Consider the following 15,798-nt stretch of genomic DNA (forward strand, 5'->3'; position numbering starts at 1 on the left):
ATTTAACCTTACATTTATACATTCATTGAGGACACAATAATTATGCAACTCGAGTGTCTTGTTTACTTCTTAAGCTGTGTACACACTAGACGATATTTTGGACGATTTCCAACGGATCGGAACGTCAAATCGCGCAGTGTGTACCCACTATGCCGGGCGGTGCGCACTCCCGTGGGGTTGCCAGCTGCATTGTCCGGTCCGCCCTACATGCAGCTCAATTGACGATGCGGCTGACGACCCTATGCAGTGAGATGCAGCAAGGGCCGACACATCGGGTGGTCGGGCATTGAATCGTCTTGTGTGTACCAGCCGCATCGGATCGCTGGGTACACACATCGTTTAGTGTGTACCCAGCTTAACTCTCAAAAAACAGATCAATTAAATAAGCACAAAAAATGACAAAACAAAGAAATGTTCAGTTTAACACAATATTTGTGTAAAATCATTTCTTTCAGAACCCTTTGGGCACCCCCCCTACTGATAAATTACCCCAAAAGTTTTTTTGTAATTTTGTGTGAAAAAACAAAATCGTTGAAAATGGGTTTACCGTACTGGGTCTGGTATTTCGGGGGGCTGTATTGATGCGACAGGTGTTTTAAACATTGCACGTGGCCGCAGCAGGTCTTTTTTTTAACGTTTTTTAAAAGTGCGCTTTTATGACGTGAAAATATACTTGCACCCATTTTAACGTACCCCCAATTTACGTGCAGCAGTAATTTCCTGGAAAAAAATTGCTTTCTATCATTTTTTCAAATACACAATTTACCGCCAACCGACACAATTTAAGTACTCTAAACACTTTTATTATGGCCAATAATACACTTCTAAATTCTGATGTACATCAGCTATTTTTTGGGGGTACAGATGTATTTTCCTGCACGTGCTGACATTTTTCGCCTGTTTTACACTATCCGACTGTCGCGGGTGCAATAATTTACCGTGAAATCGAGGGTTTGATAATTTACCACGCTATCTGCACCTAATTGGATATGGCCCAGAGGGTGAGATTTATGAAAGCCTCTAAAGAGGACAGCTGAAGGAGTTGTCCATAGCAACCAATCAGATATAGAAGTTGCTTGATAAATGATAGCTGGAAGCTAATTGGTTGTCATGGGTAACTTCTCCACTTGTCCTCTTAAAAATGGTTTATACATCTTCCCATAAGTGAGGTAATTTGTGATTAGAGATCAGCAAATTGTTAACATTATTTGTGAAATCTTTGCAGTTTTGACTGTTTTACTGGCATTATTTGCCTTTAAGATTCCTACCCCAGTCATAACACAGCAGAATTAATTAAACATGCCATCCCCACTTTGAAATGTTGTGAAATTTACATTTGCAAATGCAGTGTTGACTAGCATACCATGGAATAGCTAAATAAAGGCCAATGGGAAGATTGTAACTCTACAAGTTCATAAAGATGAAACTGCCTCTACAAATTTCTGCTCATCTCTAGTGCCACGCTATTACCTCCTGCGGAGGTCATTTTTGCACACTTGTGCTCGTCACAATATCGATGATTTGTTATGCGACACACGTACAAGTTATACCTTGCTTTTTTTTTTTTAGAAGACTTTTTACATTTTCAGAAAAAAAAAACACTTTTTACTCATTGTAACACACCAAAAAAAAATAAAAATAAAAAAAATTCAACCCAAATGGCCAAAAATTGTTTTTTTAATTGTAATTTCAAGAATGGGAACCAAAAGCAAACATGATTTTTTTCATCTTATAAACAACACAAAGAAATACTTTGCGTTTCTTGTTTCGCCAGTATCCACCTTTCCAAAGTACAGGTTGAATCTCCCATATTCTGTTTGGGACCAGAGGGATTTTAGAGGGATTTTGGAACTTCCCTCATCCTGCGACTACAACATTTTTGTAGTGAGGGGCTAATGCCAGGTGATAAATTTCTATGGGGGCACATAGTTTGAAAGAGGGGGATGAATCAAACGGTGGGGGAGATGCGGTACTTAAAGTCCCCCCCTCCCCTACACACACCTTTTTCATCAATTTGAATTATTGTTTCAAACAGATCAGAGCTGTCAGCACTCTGTGGAATTGCGGAGTGTTCCCACCGGTCATCCGTATCGGTGGAGATGATTAGTTTTGTTTGTTTTACCCACCATGCAAAAAAAGCAGTTTAAGATTAAAAAAAAAAATGTGTAAGTGCGCCAGCTAAGACCAAGATGGGCGCTGGTTCTTCAGCAGGGGAAGAAGTTGCACTGCCTACTAGTGCCATTTGGCGCACACAGAGCCGTAACTAGACTTTTTGGTGCCCCATGCCAGAGAGAGCATTGGTGCCCCCACCCCCCATTTTTTAAAATAGGGACATAATATAATGCACCTGATAAAAGGTCCATGGCCTCATGGGGAAGGGCCAGGGAAGAGATAGGGGAGGCCAGGAGCAGCTGGGGATAAAATAAGAGGAAGCTACAAGAGAGAATGATGATAAACAGGAATATTGACAGGCCCTGACAGTGCCCCCTGCCCTGCAGTGCCCTGTGCCATGGCACTGGTCGCACTACCCTAGATACAGGCGCTGGGCGCACAGACCTTAAATGGAATACATCATAAATGGGATCATAGAACTGCATGCAATGTCAGTATTTAACTGAAACTCAAAACTCAAGTGTTTGTCACATTACCCAATTAGCTAGTAATAATCCTATAACTGAACATCTTTGTCAAGAAGTTCAACAGCAAATGTGGCGAAGGCCAAGTCAGCAATTCAACAGGTCACACAGGAGATTCCAGTGAGGTAAAGTAACTGTATAAGCTTTATTACTCTTATTCTGCAAACTCAATATGGTTCTTCATGCTATTAAGAAACCTGTGAGGTAACAAATAGCAAATACTTCTTTCTTACCTTCAAACCACGGAAACTTCCTGGACTTGTTGGAGATGAACAAGAAGATTTGGTGGACTTTGGAGTGGATAACTGGCTGCTTGGCGTTCCATTCACTAAGAATAAAATAATTATGCAAATAACTTAGAAAAGCAACATGCGTAAATCTCTCTATAAAGTACAAACAACCTGTGGTTTTCAGAACAAATAGATTCTTGCAGCAAGCTTTGGATTCCAGCACAGTAGCAGCCCCTAATGTGGTGAACCTGAAATGTGGGAGACTAGACACTGTCTGCCATCGTCTTCCTCCTTTACAGGTCCTTTTGTTCTTTATTCCTCTGGTCAGTCAGACTATTGTGAGAGACTATACGATAAAAGCATTCCCTGTTCAGCTACACTGCCCCATCCTTCTTAACAGTAGAAGATATTGCAGAAGTTGATCTCGATTTTTCAGACGGAGATTTTCTAATGCTGCATGCTATTTTGCTTATCATATAAAAGATATAAACATTGTATTTCTTTTTTTTCTTTCCAACCAATCCCTTGATTTATTTATTTATTTAATTTTTTTCAACCAATCCCTTGTTATTTTCCAAATAACTGTTCATCTGTAGTAATGAAGGTCTCAACATAACCTTGGTTAAACGATGCTACCTATCATGCCCAATTAACTGATGACCCAGAGAAATGGATACATAAGCAGAAACAGGAACTGCACAGTACATAGGGGAATGGTTAGAAGCATCGAGCAGGATGAATCAGCTTTATGACTCTGTTACAGCATAAGCAAGCCACTTGCTTGTCCCCTAGTGGGGATCCAATGATAAGAGCTTATTAATCAACCACCAGTGACATCTTCTGAATGGTTTCACATATTATTGGCAGAATCAGTGTTCCAGTACGTTGGTCCAGAGCAGGAAGCATTCAGAGAGTTTTGTGATTGATTATTTTGAAGGGCGATTTGACCCTATGTTTCCCATTTACCCTTCTCTACGCCTTCAGTTTCGACCACTGTAATGTATATAAACTCCTAAAATAAAGTAAACTAGCCCATATTTAATGATGAAAATGCAGATCTCTGGACAGGTGTATAGACTGACAGATGTGTCCACAAACATCCATCCTCCATGCGCTACAAACAACACGTGAGCACCATGCGACTTGGTAGTGCAGAGCGTCTGTTCATGCACCATTTTCCCTTAAAATGTGTGTTATTCGCAAAGCGATGCAAATAGGATGCACAAGCAGCTTCTGCTGATTAAAAGGACATTCTGTGTGTGACTGTGGTTATATCTGCATGCAAAATGCTACAGTACGTTACAGTATCAGTGACACTGTAACATAGTATTTCACATGTAGATACAGCCGCAGTTGCACACAGAATATAGGCATGCCACATATCATTTTAACAGCAGAAGATACTTGTACATCCCAGACAAATTTTAAGGGAAAAAGTCACATGAAAAGACGCTCGGCCTTACCAAGTTGCTCAAAGGCATTGTCTTCCTGATTAGATCAATATATTACAAATGAGAAATGTTACAGACTCAGCACGGGATGTATCATGTATCACATATCCTATCTGATACATCCCACCCCTTATCACAGGGCCGTAACTAAGGAGGTGCGACATGTGCCACGGCAGAGGGCACCAAAGGACAGTGGGTGCTGTTCAGCGGCAACTGTCAATTTTCTGTTTATAATAATTTTTACTTGTAGCTTCCATCCACCGGCATCGCCTGTCCACCCCTATCTGCTCCCTGGCCGACTCCCCCTCCATCTGGCCACCTCCCCAGGCACCTTCAGTCACATCCTCTTTTATTTAACACACGCATTTCAAAATAATGTCATACCTAGGGCTCAAACACATCACGTTTCACACAGCAAGCAGGCACATTACACAGTGAGCTATCTGCTCCTGCAAAAGAAACTTGCAAATTTTAACTATTTGAGACTCAATACACTTTTGGAAAAAATATTCAGCATTGCAGCTGGGCAGATCTATGTAGTGTCTGGCTGCAGGGGATTGGTTGTGCACTACATACATCTGCCTAGTTGCAATGGTTTTAAACTGACAATTACAACTAGCTTCATACAGTTAGAATTCACAGGCTTACTTTGCAGGAGCAGATAGCTCCATGTGTGTTATGACTGCAATGTGATGGGTTTGAGTCCAGGGTATCAGAGTTTTGAGAACTGTGTGTCTGTAACGGAAGGTGCACATATTATCCTGTACTTCCAGGAGTCTTCCTGCCTGTTAATGTGATAGTTGCTGGGTTCAAGTCCTGGGTATGACTAAGAAATGTGTGATTTAAAATAAATGATAATGTAACTGAATTACAAGGTGCTCTCAAGTTAACTGCATGAATGTGGTATAAGAGGATTGGTGTCCAAATCCATTCTCTTGGAGGGTTTTTAAAGTATTGGTGTTCTATAAATTATATATAATATGTATAGTCCGATGCATAAATATATGGAGACATTGACAGAATTTTAATATTTTGGCCTCTATTCACCACCACAATGGCTTTGAAATGAAACAAACAAGATGTGCTTTAACTGCAGACTTTCAGATTTAATTTGAGGGTAATTACATCCAAATCAGGTGAACGATGTAGGAATTACAATGGTTTCTATATGTGCCTCCCACTTTTTAAGGGGCCAAATGTAATGGGACTATCAACTCAAAAGCTATTTCATGGACAGGTGTGGGCTATTCCCTCGTTATTTCATTATCAATTAAGCAGGTAAAAGGTCTGGAGTTGATTCTAGGTGTGACATTTGCATTTGGAATCAGTTGCTGTCGACTCTCAATAGGAGATCCAAAGAGCTGTCACTATTAGTGAAGCAAGCCATCATTAGGCTGAAAAATCAAAACAAACCCATCAGTGAGATAGCAAAAAAATTAGGTGTGGCCAAATCAACTGTTTGGAACAGTCTTAAAAAGAAAGAACGCACCGGAGAGCTCAGCAACACCAAAAGACCCAGAAGACCACGGAAAACAACTGTGGTGGATGACAGAAGAATTAATTTCCTTAGTGAAGAAAAACCCCTTCACAACAGTTGGCCAAATCAAGAACACTCTCCAGGAGGTAGGTGTATATGTGTCAAAGTCAACAATCAAGAGAAGACTTCACAAGAGTGAATATAGAGGGTTCACCACAAGATGTAAACCATTGGTGAGCCTCAAAAACAGGAAGACCAGATTAGAGTTTGCCAAACAACATCTAAAAAAGCCATTACAGTTCTGGAACAACATCCTATGGACAGATGAGACAAAGATCAACTTGTAACAGAGTGATGGGAAGAGAAGAGTATGGAGAAGGAAAGGAACTGCTCATGATCAAAAACATACCACCTCATCAGTGAAGCATGGTGGTGGTAGTGTCATGGCGTGGGCATGTATGGCTGCCAATGGAACTGGTTCCCTTGTATTTATTGATGATGTGACTGCTGACAAAAGCAGTTGAATGAATTCTGAAGTGTTTCGGGCAATATTATATGCTCATATTCAGTCAAATGCTTCAGAACTCATTGGACGGCGCTTCACAGTGCAGATGGGCAATGACCCGAAGCATACTGCAAAAGCAACCAAATAATTTTTTAAGGCTAAAAAGTGGAATGTTATGCAATGGCCAAGTCAATCCCCTGACCTGAATCCGATTGAGCATGCATTTCACTTGATGAAGACAAAACTGAAGGGAAAATGCCCCAAGAACAAGCAGGAACTGAAGACATTTGCAGTAGAGGCCTGGCAGAGCATCACCAGGGATGAAACCCAGCGTCTGGTGATGTCTATGCGTTCCAGACTTCAGGCTGTAATTGCCTGCAAAGGATTTGCAACAAAGTATTAAAAAGTGAAAGCTAGATTTAGGATTGTTTAGTTTGTCCCATTACTTTTGGCCCCTTAAAAAGTGGGAGGCACATATAGAAACCGTTGTAATTCCTACACCGTTCACCTGATTTGGATGTAATTACCCTCAAATTAAATCTGAAAGTCTGCAGTTAAAGCACATCTTGTTTGTTTAATTTCAAAGCCATTGTGGTGGTGAATAGAGGCCAAAATCTGAAAATTCTGTCAATGTCCCAATATTTATGCACCTGACTGTATATATAAGTGTGTGTGTGTCCGTGTGTAGCATGTGCTTTCTTTGGGCTCTAGGGTTTGTTCGAACTTTGCGTTCAACAGGCCAGGTGGGGGAGGATAAGGGGGAACCTGTCTGTTACATGTATACTGGGCCCAACAATTTCTGATGACAACCATGAACACAGCCACTGATTCTCAACCCAGGTGTTACCAGTACACCTCGAGTACCTTTGCCGGTGAGTTCAGCTGCCCGCGCAGGGTACATACAGGGACCTCGCCATCGCTTATATTTGGCTGCTGTATACACTACAAGAAGCACTCTTTCTATAATTTCAGTTGGTGACCTACACTGCCGGCTCCATGCCTGTGCACAGCTGTTCTGATGGACAAATCCTGCTGCAGGTGCAGCTTCACCACTGCTCTCCCACATTTAGAGCTGGTGAGTTATACTGCATAAGCATTATGTATCATCACTACAGTCATTGGATTCACACTGTATTTGAGAGGGACATCTGGATAACAGTGGTACAAAGGGATCAGTGCCCCTTCATCATCATAGGGGACAAATCAGATTAGTCATGCCCCTTCTCCATGAGGCCACATCCCTTTTTCGGGCAAGTGTCTTGTACCTATTTGAAAAATGGGGGGGGGGTCTAGTTACGGCTCTGCCTCATCGCATGCATACCAGCATTTATTTACGCCATATGTATAAATAATTACACTTGGGACAAGATAACATAGCAGCTATTTCTTCGGATGTGAGGACTTACAGTGTGTGACCCACGTCCTATTGCGCATGCACAATCCGCAGGGTGGGAGGGGGGGGGGGAAGGGAGGAGAGGGATTTTTCGGATCCCTTTCTGGGGTTTTTTGAGAAAAAAAAGCTATAGGCAACAGGGCTGTAGCTAGGGTAGTGCGGCCGCTGCCATCACACAGGGCACCACAGGTCAGGGGGCGCTGTTGGGCCTGTCAAATTTCTGTTTATTATCATTCTTGCTTGTAGCTTCCTCTTATTTCATCCCCAGCATCTCCTGATCTCTCCTATCTTTTCCCTGGCCCTTCCCCATGAAGCCATGGCCCTTTTATGGGTGCATTATGTCCCTTTGAAAAATGAGGGGGGGCGCCAATGCTCTTTCTGGCACAGGGCACCAAAAAGTCTAGTTACGACTCTGATAGACAACGTCATCTAAGCTGGTGTTGCCTATTAGCACAAACTTCATGCACGATTTTCCAAAAGCAAAAATCAGGCAATCTTCTAAACATAGGCCCACAACCCTTTGCATTTTTGCCAAGGGAAACTTTACAGCTGAGCGAGTACATCTCAATACATCTACTAACCTTGGAGCACTACAGTCCCCAACAGGGAATGTTTACTGAATGTGATTAGAATGCAATTTTGCACTTGAAATAATCAAAATTATATTGCATTTCTTAATACTGGAAAATAAGATTAGATGGTAAAAATTGTATATAATATGTTGAAAAAAGTAACAATTCTAATGTATTATTTATTAGTACTAATACATAGGGGGATTTCTAAGATTAAATATGCCCAGTGACAATTCTATAAATCAAGGGACTGTCCCTCGAAATAAGGGTCACTTGGCAATTTTACATTTGACTCAACACTATAGGCTTTCATGATTTGGGGTTATATAAACAAACACAATTACCTATGTTAACTTTTTGGGTTCCTAGCTTACTGCAAGAGGATAGCAGTTAGCAGGAAATGCATCCTTCCAAGAACACTGCTGATTATAATGTGACCTTGAGGATTCTAGTCATAGGTTATACTAAAAACACTTCCTACTGAGCAGTGTCTACTTCTACACTGAAGTGCCAAATGTCATGGGATAGGTGCCTAGCATCGTAGGACCCCCTCTAGCCCAGCGTACTACAGCAACTTGATGTGGCACTGATTCCACAAGTAGATGGAAGACTTCTGGAGAGATGTTGACCCATGCCATCTGGATAGCTTCCCACAGCTCCCTGATATTAGTAGGTGCAGGATCTTGGGTGCGAATTGGCCTCTCTACCACGTCCCATAAATGCTGGATTGGGTTCATGTGGATGTGATTTGAGCCAGCCTCGCTTGTCTGTTACCACAGACAATTCTGGGCTGCTGGTCAGGATCATTAAGCCCCAGTGGTCGCCACTGCATTGTCCCTGGTGGGTGGCAATGCCTTCCATGAGGTATTCCCGATATACAGTACACACCACATGTGACATTGTAGATCAAGGAATGTTGAATGTCTGCACGACTTTGGAAATGGAATGTCCCATCCATCGGGCACCCACTCTCATGCCCCGTTCAAACTCTGATTCACGTCACCTTACCATGAGCAGCCTAGCCGGTGTTCAAGCTGACTCACAAGATGTCAGTTTACAACTGATGCAGGTCTGGGCATTTCCACATCACAGTACGGTGACGCCACCTACCAATACTTTACTTACTGATTTTCCATGACTTTTGGCACCTCACTGTATATATGCTAGGTGCATACCTGACATCACTTGTTCGATGTAATAATTTAGGACATGGCAAACCTGGAATTAATCTGTAAAATGGGGCCTATTTATTAAGCAAAATGCATTCTGAAAAAGCTGTTTCTGCACGATTGAAAAACCTTTATAGCATTTGGGCAATTTAACAGGACCGAAACCAGGAGCTATCAGATATATAGACCCCCAATAACGACCACCAACCACAGATGGGATTAGCCGCTTTAATCTAGGGGGCACTTTGGATCCCTCAACGGTACATGGACTGTGCGCATGCATGGAAATCACAAACATCTCTGTTGCCACTGTGATAAGCAAGCAATTAAAGTAATGGATGCTCTGTAACCACAATGACTTCAACAGCAAACTACCCCCATTAATTAATCCGTCATCACTGCAAATAGTGAAGATAACAGATGTTAACAGAGTTTTTAGGCGACCCTTCATATATAGGCCCCATAGGGGAATAAATACTACCACAGCCAGCAAGGTACAATGTGTGCTTGGATGATTGGAAAGAACAGATTCATGAAGCTGGACAGAAGAGTGAGTTGGCAGGTGTGCGGATAAAGCTGGGATAGAAAGCCACAATCAGAATGGCTCACCTGGGGACCTTGCTGTGGAATAGGCACTAGAGTAGTAACCAGTCCTCTTTACTGCATTCATTTTATAACAGGGGTAAAGACAGCAATAAAATACATTAATTATCAGTCAGCTTTTTTTATTATATATATATATATCCAAAAGTTTTGAGAATGTCACAAGTATTGGTTTTCACAAAGTTTCCTGCTTCAGAGTTTTTAGACCTTTTTGTCAGATGTTACTATGGTATATTACAAGCATTTCATAAGTGTCAAAGGCTTTTATTGACAATTACATTAAGTTTATGCAAAGAGTAAATATTTGCAGTGTTAACCCTTCTTTTTCAAGACCTCTGCAATTCGCCCTGGCATGCTGTCAATCAACTTCTGGGCCACAAACTGACTGATGGCCGCCCATTCTTGCCTAATCAATGCTTGGAGTTTGTCAGAATTTGTGGGTTTTTGTTTGTCCACAAAAACCCACAATTTTACTTCAGTATACCATAGTGACATCTGACAAAAAGGTCTAAAAACACTGAAGCAAGCAAACTTTGTGAATACCAATACTTGTGTCATTGTCAAAACTTTTGGCAATGGCTGGCTGGCTGTGTATATATTATATATATACATACATACATACACATATATATATTTATAATATATATATATATATATATATATATATATATATATATACACATACATATACACATACATATACACACATATATACGTACATACATACATATATATATATATATATATATATACACACACACACATATATATATATATACGTACATACATACACACACAAACATATATATATATATATATACACACACACACACACACACAACACACACATATATATATATATATATATATATATATATATATATATATATACACATATATACATACACACACACACACACACACACAAATACTACATCAGCAAGTAGCATCTGAGATGTTTTTGTGTAAATAATTGATATTAATTCCCCAATGGTAGTGTACATTTTTCTCATCACTAGGGAATTAATGATGGATTAATAATGCATTAATGGATCAAAAGTGTTGCATAGGTAGTACAAAGGTCACACGACTAATGCAAATAGAACCAACATTCCACATTTCCATTAATTTTATACGTTTTGCTTTGCTGGTTATAAAAGGCTGGTACACCAGCGTTAACCTGATGTTCTGGTTTCATGTTTAGATGTGACATTATGCAAAGAGCAGATGTGCTAATATATCAATCAACTAGAGGAACAGGGAAACTTGAAGGCACATTTCAAATCCATCAGTTTATAAGTAACTACAAAAGATCATAACTGTGGATAGTGTAGAGAACTGTAGGTGCCAATAGCCACCCCAGCAACTCAGTACCCTTTCCAATGCTCCATAACGTATGCTCGCAAATGGATAGAAGGCTCTTTGGAACATCATCACATCACTGAACAGAAAATCTGTGCCTACCATCAGGGCCGTTTCTAGGGGCAGGCGACCCGTGCAATTGCACGGGGCGCGCCGCCTCCAACCTCTGCAGCTGAAACAGAATATTAACTGCCGGGCGCCCGCTGAGATTCAGTTACCAGCGGGCGCCCGGCAGAGCAGAGCAGCCGGAGAGACGGAGGCTCCGGCTTCCGGGTCCCGGCTCCCCCAGTGTGCACTATGGGAGGACGTCATGACGTCTTTCCCATAGTGCAGAGGAGCAGCCGAGCGGAGCGGTCGCCGGAGCGGGGCTGAAAGTAAGTGTTACTGTTTTTTTTTTTTTATGTGCAGGCAGCCTGGGGACATTACTCTGGGGGCACTTCTGCGGGGGGAGACACCACTACTGGGGGCACTGCTTAGGAGGTACCACTACTGGGGGCATTACTCAGGGCCCAGGGGCACTACTACTTGGGGCTTTACTACTTTGGGCACTAGTACAAAGGGAGCATTACTATTGGGGGGACTAATACAGGGGCATTAATACTGGGGACACTATTACAGGGGGCATTACTATTTCGGGCAATACAACTGGGGACACTACTACTGGGGCACTACAGCAGGGACCATTACTATTGGGGGCATTACTGATGGGGGCATGACTACAGGGGGCACTACTAATGGTGGCATGGCATAGGGGGCACCACTCCTGGGGGCACTACTACTGGGTGCACTGTATAAAGGGCATCACTACTGTGGGCTCTGCATAAGTTGCACTACCACTGTGGGCACTGCATAAGGGGCATAAATACAGGGGACACTGCATATGGGGACAACTACAGGGGGCACTGCATAATGGGCACTTTTGCCTGAGAGCCAGTGGGGGGGAAGCCTAAGACCTGTCGGGATGGAATGGCAAGGGAGGGGGCTGGAATGAAGTGTGTATTATGTGAATCTTGTTTTTTCAATGTGTTTTATGAGGTTCTGGATTTAATAATGTATTTGAAGTGGATGTGGTTTTAAAACGTAGTTTATGTGCCTCTGGCTTTTCCAATATATTTTATGTGGAAGTGGTTTGTTGCAGTGTATTTTATGTGGATCTAGCTTTTATTTTCAATGTGCTGGGTACGCTCCCAACGCGACTAAAAACGAGTGTGATGCAAGGTCATACTTCTGCAAATGTCACACCAAAGGCATGCACACAGAAATGCGGCGTGGGCTTGTGACAGGTAGGCCACACCCCATTCATGCTGTCCGCCTTTTGTTTAACTACATATATTTTTCAGCGCTTTGCCCCTGACAGGTTAGCCAACCGAGTACTCAGTAGTCACAGTGGCTGTCATTCTGTGGTCTTTCGAGATCACACTCCCTTACTGTGAAACCCAACCCCCATACGATGAGGCCATGCCCACTCCACAATATTACTGCTTCGAGGGGGGGGGCGCATTTTGACTGCTCGCACTGGGAGCCTCAAACCCTAGAAACTGCCCTGCCTACCATTATGTACCTATATCATATTTTGATACTTGATGTGTGAGGGCTATAAACAGTTCCCATTACCTGTTGCTGGAGACTTGCTGCGCCGTGATGGCCCAGGACTCTTGGAGCCTGATGGTCTTGGGGAGCGGGAGTAGGACGATTTCATAACACGGCACTCTACAAATGAGGTAAGAGCAATAACATTTACTGGTGAGACAGGCCAAATGCAAGATGCTGACATGCAATTGACAATGTCTAGTTGTAGCTGACTCTGTATTCACATCACCTCTATTCTATTGGCTGAACCAAGACCTAAAGGCAGCTAATCCCACATTACTGCCTCCAAACTTGATTTGAAATATGTTTATACTTTTATCATAATTACCACTGTGATCCAGAACGAAGTCATCCTGCGCATAGCGGTACTTCTCTGGCCCGCAGGCTATGAAAACATCATCATCACCAAAGAAATCTTGAAGACATGTAACCTAAAGAAATAGGAAATAAACAGTTAAGTAATGTTTCCCGATATATTTGAATGCATGTCAACAACATAATAGTCATGTCACATCTACCTTGGTTGTCCAGTGGGAGACCCCTGAGTTACATGCAGTCTTTTCACACAACCCATGTGGCCCCTGTTGCTGCTACTGCTGCGACGACTACTACTGCAACGACGATGACTACTACTGCGACTCCTACTACGGCTGCTGCGACTACTACTACGACTACTGCTGCTACGACTACCACGCCTCCTCCTGCTATTGCTGCTACTACTACTACTACTTCTCATCCTACTGCTGATACTGCTCCTCCTACTACTACTGCGCCTCCTCCTGCTATTGCTGCTACTACTACTACTTCTCCTCATCCTACTGCTGTTCCTCCTCCTGCTACTACTGCGCCTCCTCCTGCTATTGCCGCTACTACTACTTCTCATCCTACTGCTCCTCCTCCTGCTTTTGCGGCTACTACTACTACTACTTCTCATCCTACTGCTATTGCTGCTACTGCTACTACTTCTCATCCTACTGCTGCTACTGCGCCTCCTCCTGCTATTGCCGCTACTACTACTACTTCTACTCATCCTACTGCTCCTCCTCCTGCTATTGCTGCTACTACTACTTCTCATCCTACTGCTGCTACTGCGCCTCCTCCTGCTATTGCTGCTACTACTTCTCCTCATCCTACTGCTACTCCTCCTCCTGCTACTACGGCGCCTCCTCCTGCTATTGCCGCTACTACTACTTCTCACCCTACTGCTCCTCCTCCTGCTATTGCTGCTACTACTACTACTACTTCTCCTCATCCTACTGCTGCTACTGCACCTCCTCCTGCTATTGCTGCTACTACTACTACTTCTCATCCTACTGCTATTGCTGCTACTGCTACTACTTCTCATCCTACTGCTGCTACTGCGCCTCCTCCTGCTATTGCCGCTACTACTACTACTTCTACTCATCCTACTGCTGCTACTGCACCTCCTCCTGCAATTGCTGCTACTGCTACTACTACTCCTCATCCTACTGCTCCTCCTCCTGCTATTGCTGCTACTACTACTTCTCATCCTACTGCTGCTACTGCGCCTCCTCCTGCTATTGCTGCTACTACTTCTCCTCATCCTACTGCTACTCCTCCTCCTGCTACTACGGCGCCTCCTCCTGCCATTGCCGCTACTACTACTTCTCACCCTACTGCTCCTCCTCCTGCTATTGCTGCTACTACTACTACTTCTCATCCTACTGCTCCTCCTCCTGCTATTGCTGCTACTATTACTACTTCTCATCCTACTGCTCCTCCTCCTGCTATTGCTGCTACTACTGCTACTTCTCCTCATCCTACTGCCGCTACTACTACTTCTCACCCTACTGCTCCTCCTCCTGCTATTGCTGCTACTACTACTACTTCTCACCCTACTGCTCCTCCTCCTGCTATTTCTGCTACTACTATTACTAATACTTCTCATCCTACTGCTCCTCCTCCTGCTATTGCTGCTACTACTACTACTTCTCCTCAACCTACTGCTGCTCCTCCTCCTGCTATTGCCGCTACTACTACTTATCATCCTACTGCTCCTCCTCCTGCTATTGCTACTACTACTTCTCATCCTACTGCTCCTCCTCCTGCTACTACTACTACTTCTCATCCTACTGCTGCTACTGCACTCCTCCTGCTATTGCTGCTACTACTACTTCTCCTCATCCTACTGCTGCTCCTCCTCCTGCTACTACTGCTTCTCATCCTACTGCTCCTCCTCCTGCTATTGCTGCTACTACGACTACTTCTCATCCTACTGCTCCTCCTCCTGCTATTGCTGCTACTACTACTACTTCTCATCCTACTGCTGCTACTGCGCCTCCTCCTGCTATTGCCGCTACTACTACTACTTCTACTCATCCTACTGCTGCTACTGCACCTCCTCCTGCAATTGCTGCTACTGCTACTACTACTCCTCATCCTACTGCTCCTCCTCCTGCTATTGCTGCTACTACTACTTCTCATCCTACTGCTGCTACTGCGCCTCCTCCTGCTATTGCTGCTACTACTTCTCCTCATCCTACTGCTACTCCTCCTCCTGCTACTACGGCGCCTCCTCCTGCCATTGCCGCTACTACTACTTCTCACCCTACTGCTCCTCCTCCTGCTATTGCTGCTACTACTACTACTTCTCATCCTACTGCTCCTCCTCCTGCTATTGCTGCTACTATTACTACTTCTCATCCTACTGCTCCTCCTCCTGCTATTGCTGCTACTACTGCTACTTCTCCTCATCCTACTGCCGCTACTACTACTTCTCACCCTACTGCTCCTCCTCCTGCTATTGCTGCTACTACTACTACTTCTCACCCTACTGCTCCTCCTCCTGC

The 15,798-nt window shown here is 43.3% G+C and overlaps 1 protein-coding gene across 3 annotated transcripts in view; it reads right to left on the minus strand.

The window, feature by feature from the left end:
• DCLK2 (doublecortin like kinase 2) overlaps positions 1-15,798 on the minus strand; it is a 137,702-nt gene that overhangs the window by 43,985 nt on the left and 77,919 nt on the right. For 2 of the 3 annotated variants that reach the window (XR_015869896.1, XM_088448381.1), the window contains 4 exons: positions 13,317-13,419; positions 13,013-13,108; positions 10,043-10,093; positions 2,870-2,964 (listed from right to left, as the gene is read on the minus strand). Coding sequence is in view for 2 of the 3 variants with exons in the window: in XM_088448381.1 (XP_088304507.1) it covers positions 2,870-2,964; positions 10,043-10,093; positions 13,013-13,108; positions 13,317-13,419 (345 nt within the window). In the remaining variant the exon portion in view is untranslated. The remainder of the gene's footprint in view (positions 1-2,869; positions 2,965-10,042; positions 10,094-13,012; positions 13,109-13,316; positions 13,420-15,798) is intronic. The other variant, XM_088448390.1, reaches the window with a different exon arrangement.

The sequence above is a fragment of the Taudactylus pleione genome, unplaced genomic scaffold (assembly GCF_031769625.1).
Source record: "Taudactylus pleione unplaced genomic scaffold, aTauple2 ptg000021l, whole genome shotgun sequence".
NCBI classification, from domain to species: domain Eukaryota; kingdom Metazoa; phylum Chordata; class Amphibia; order Anura; family Myobatrachidae; genus Taudactylus; species Taudactylus pleione.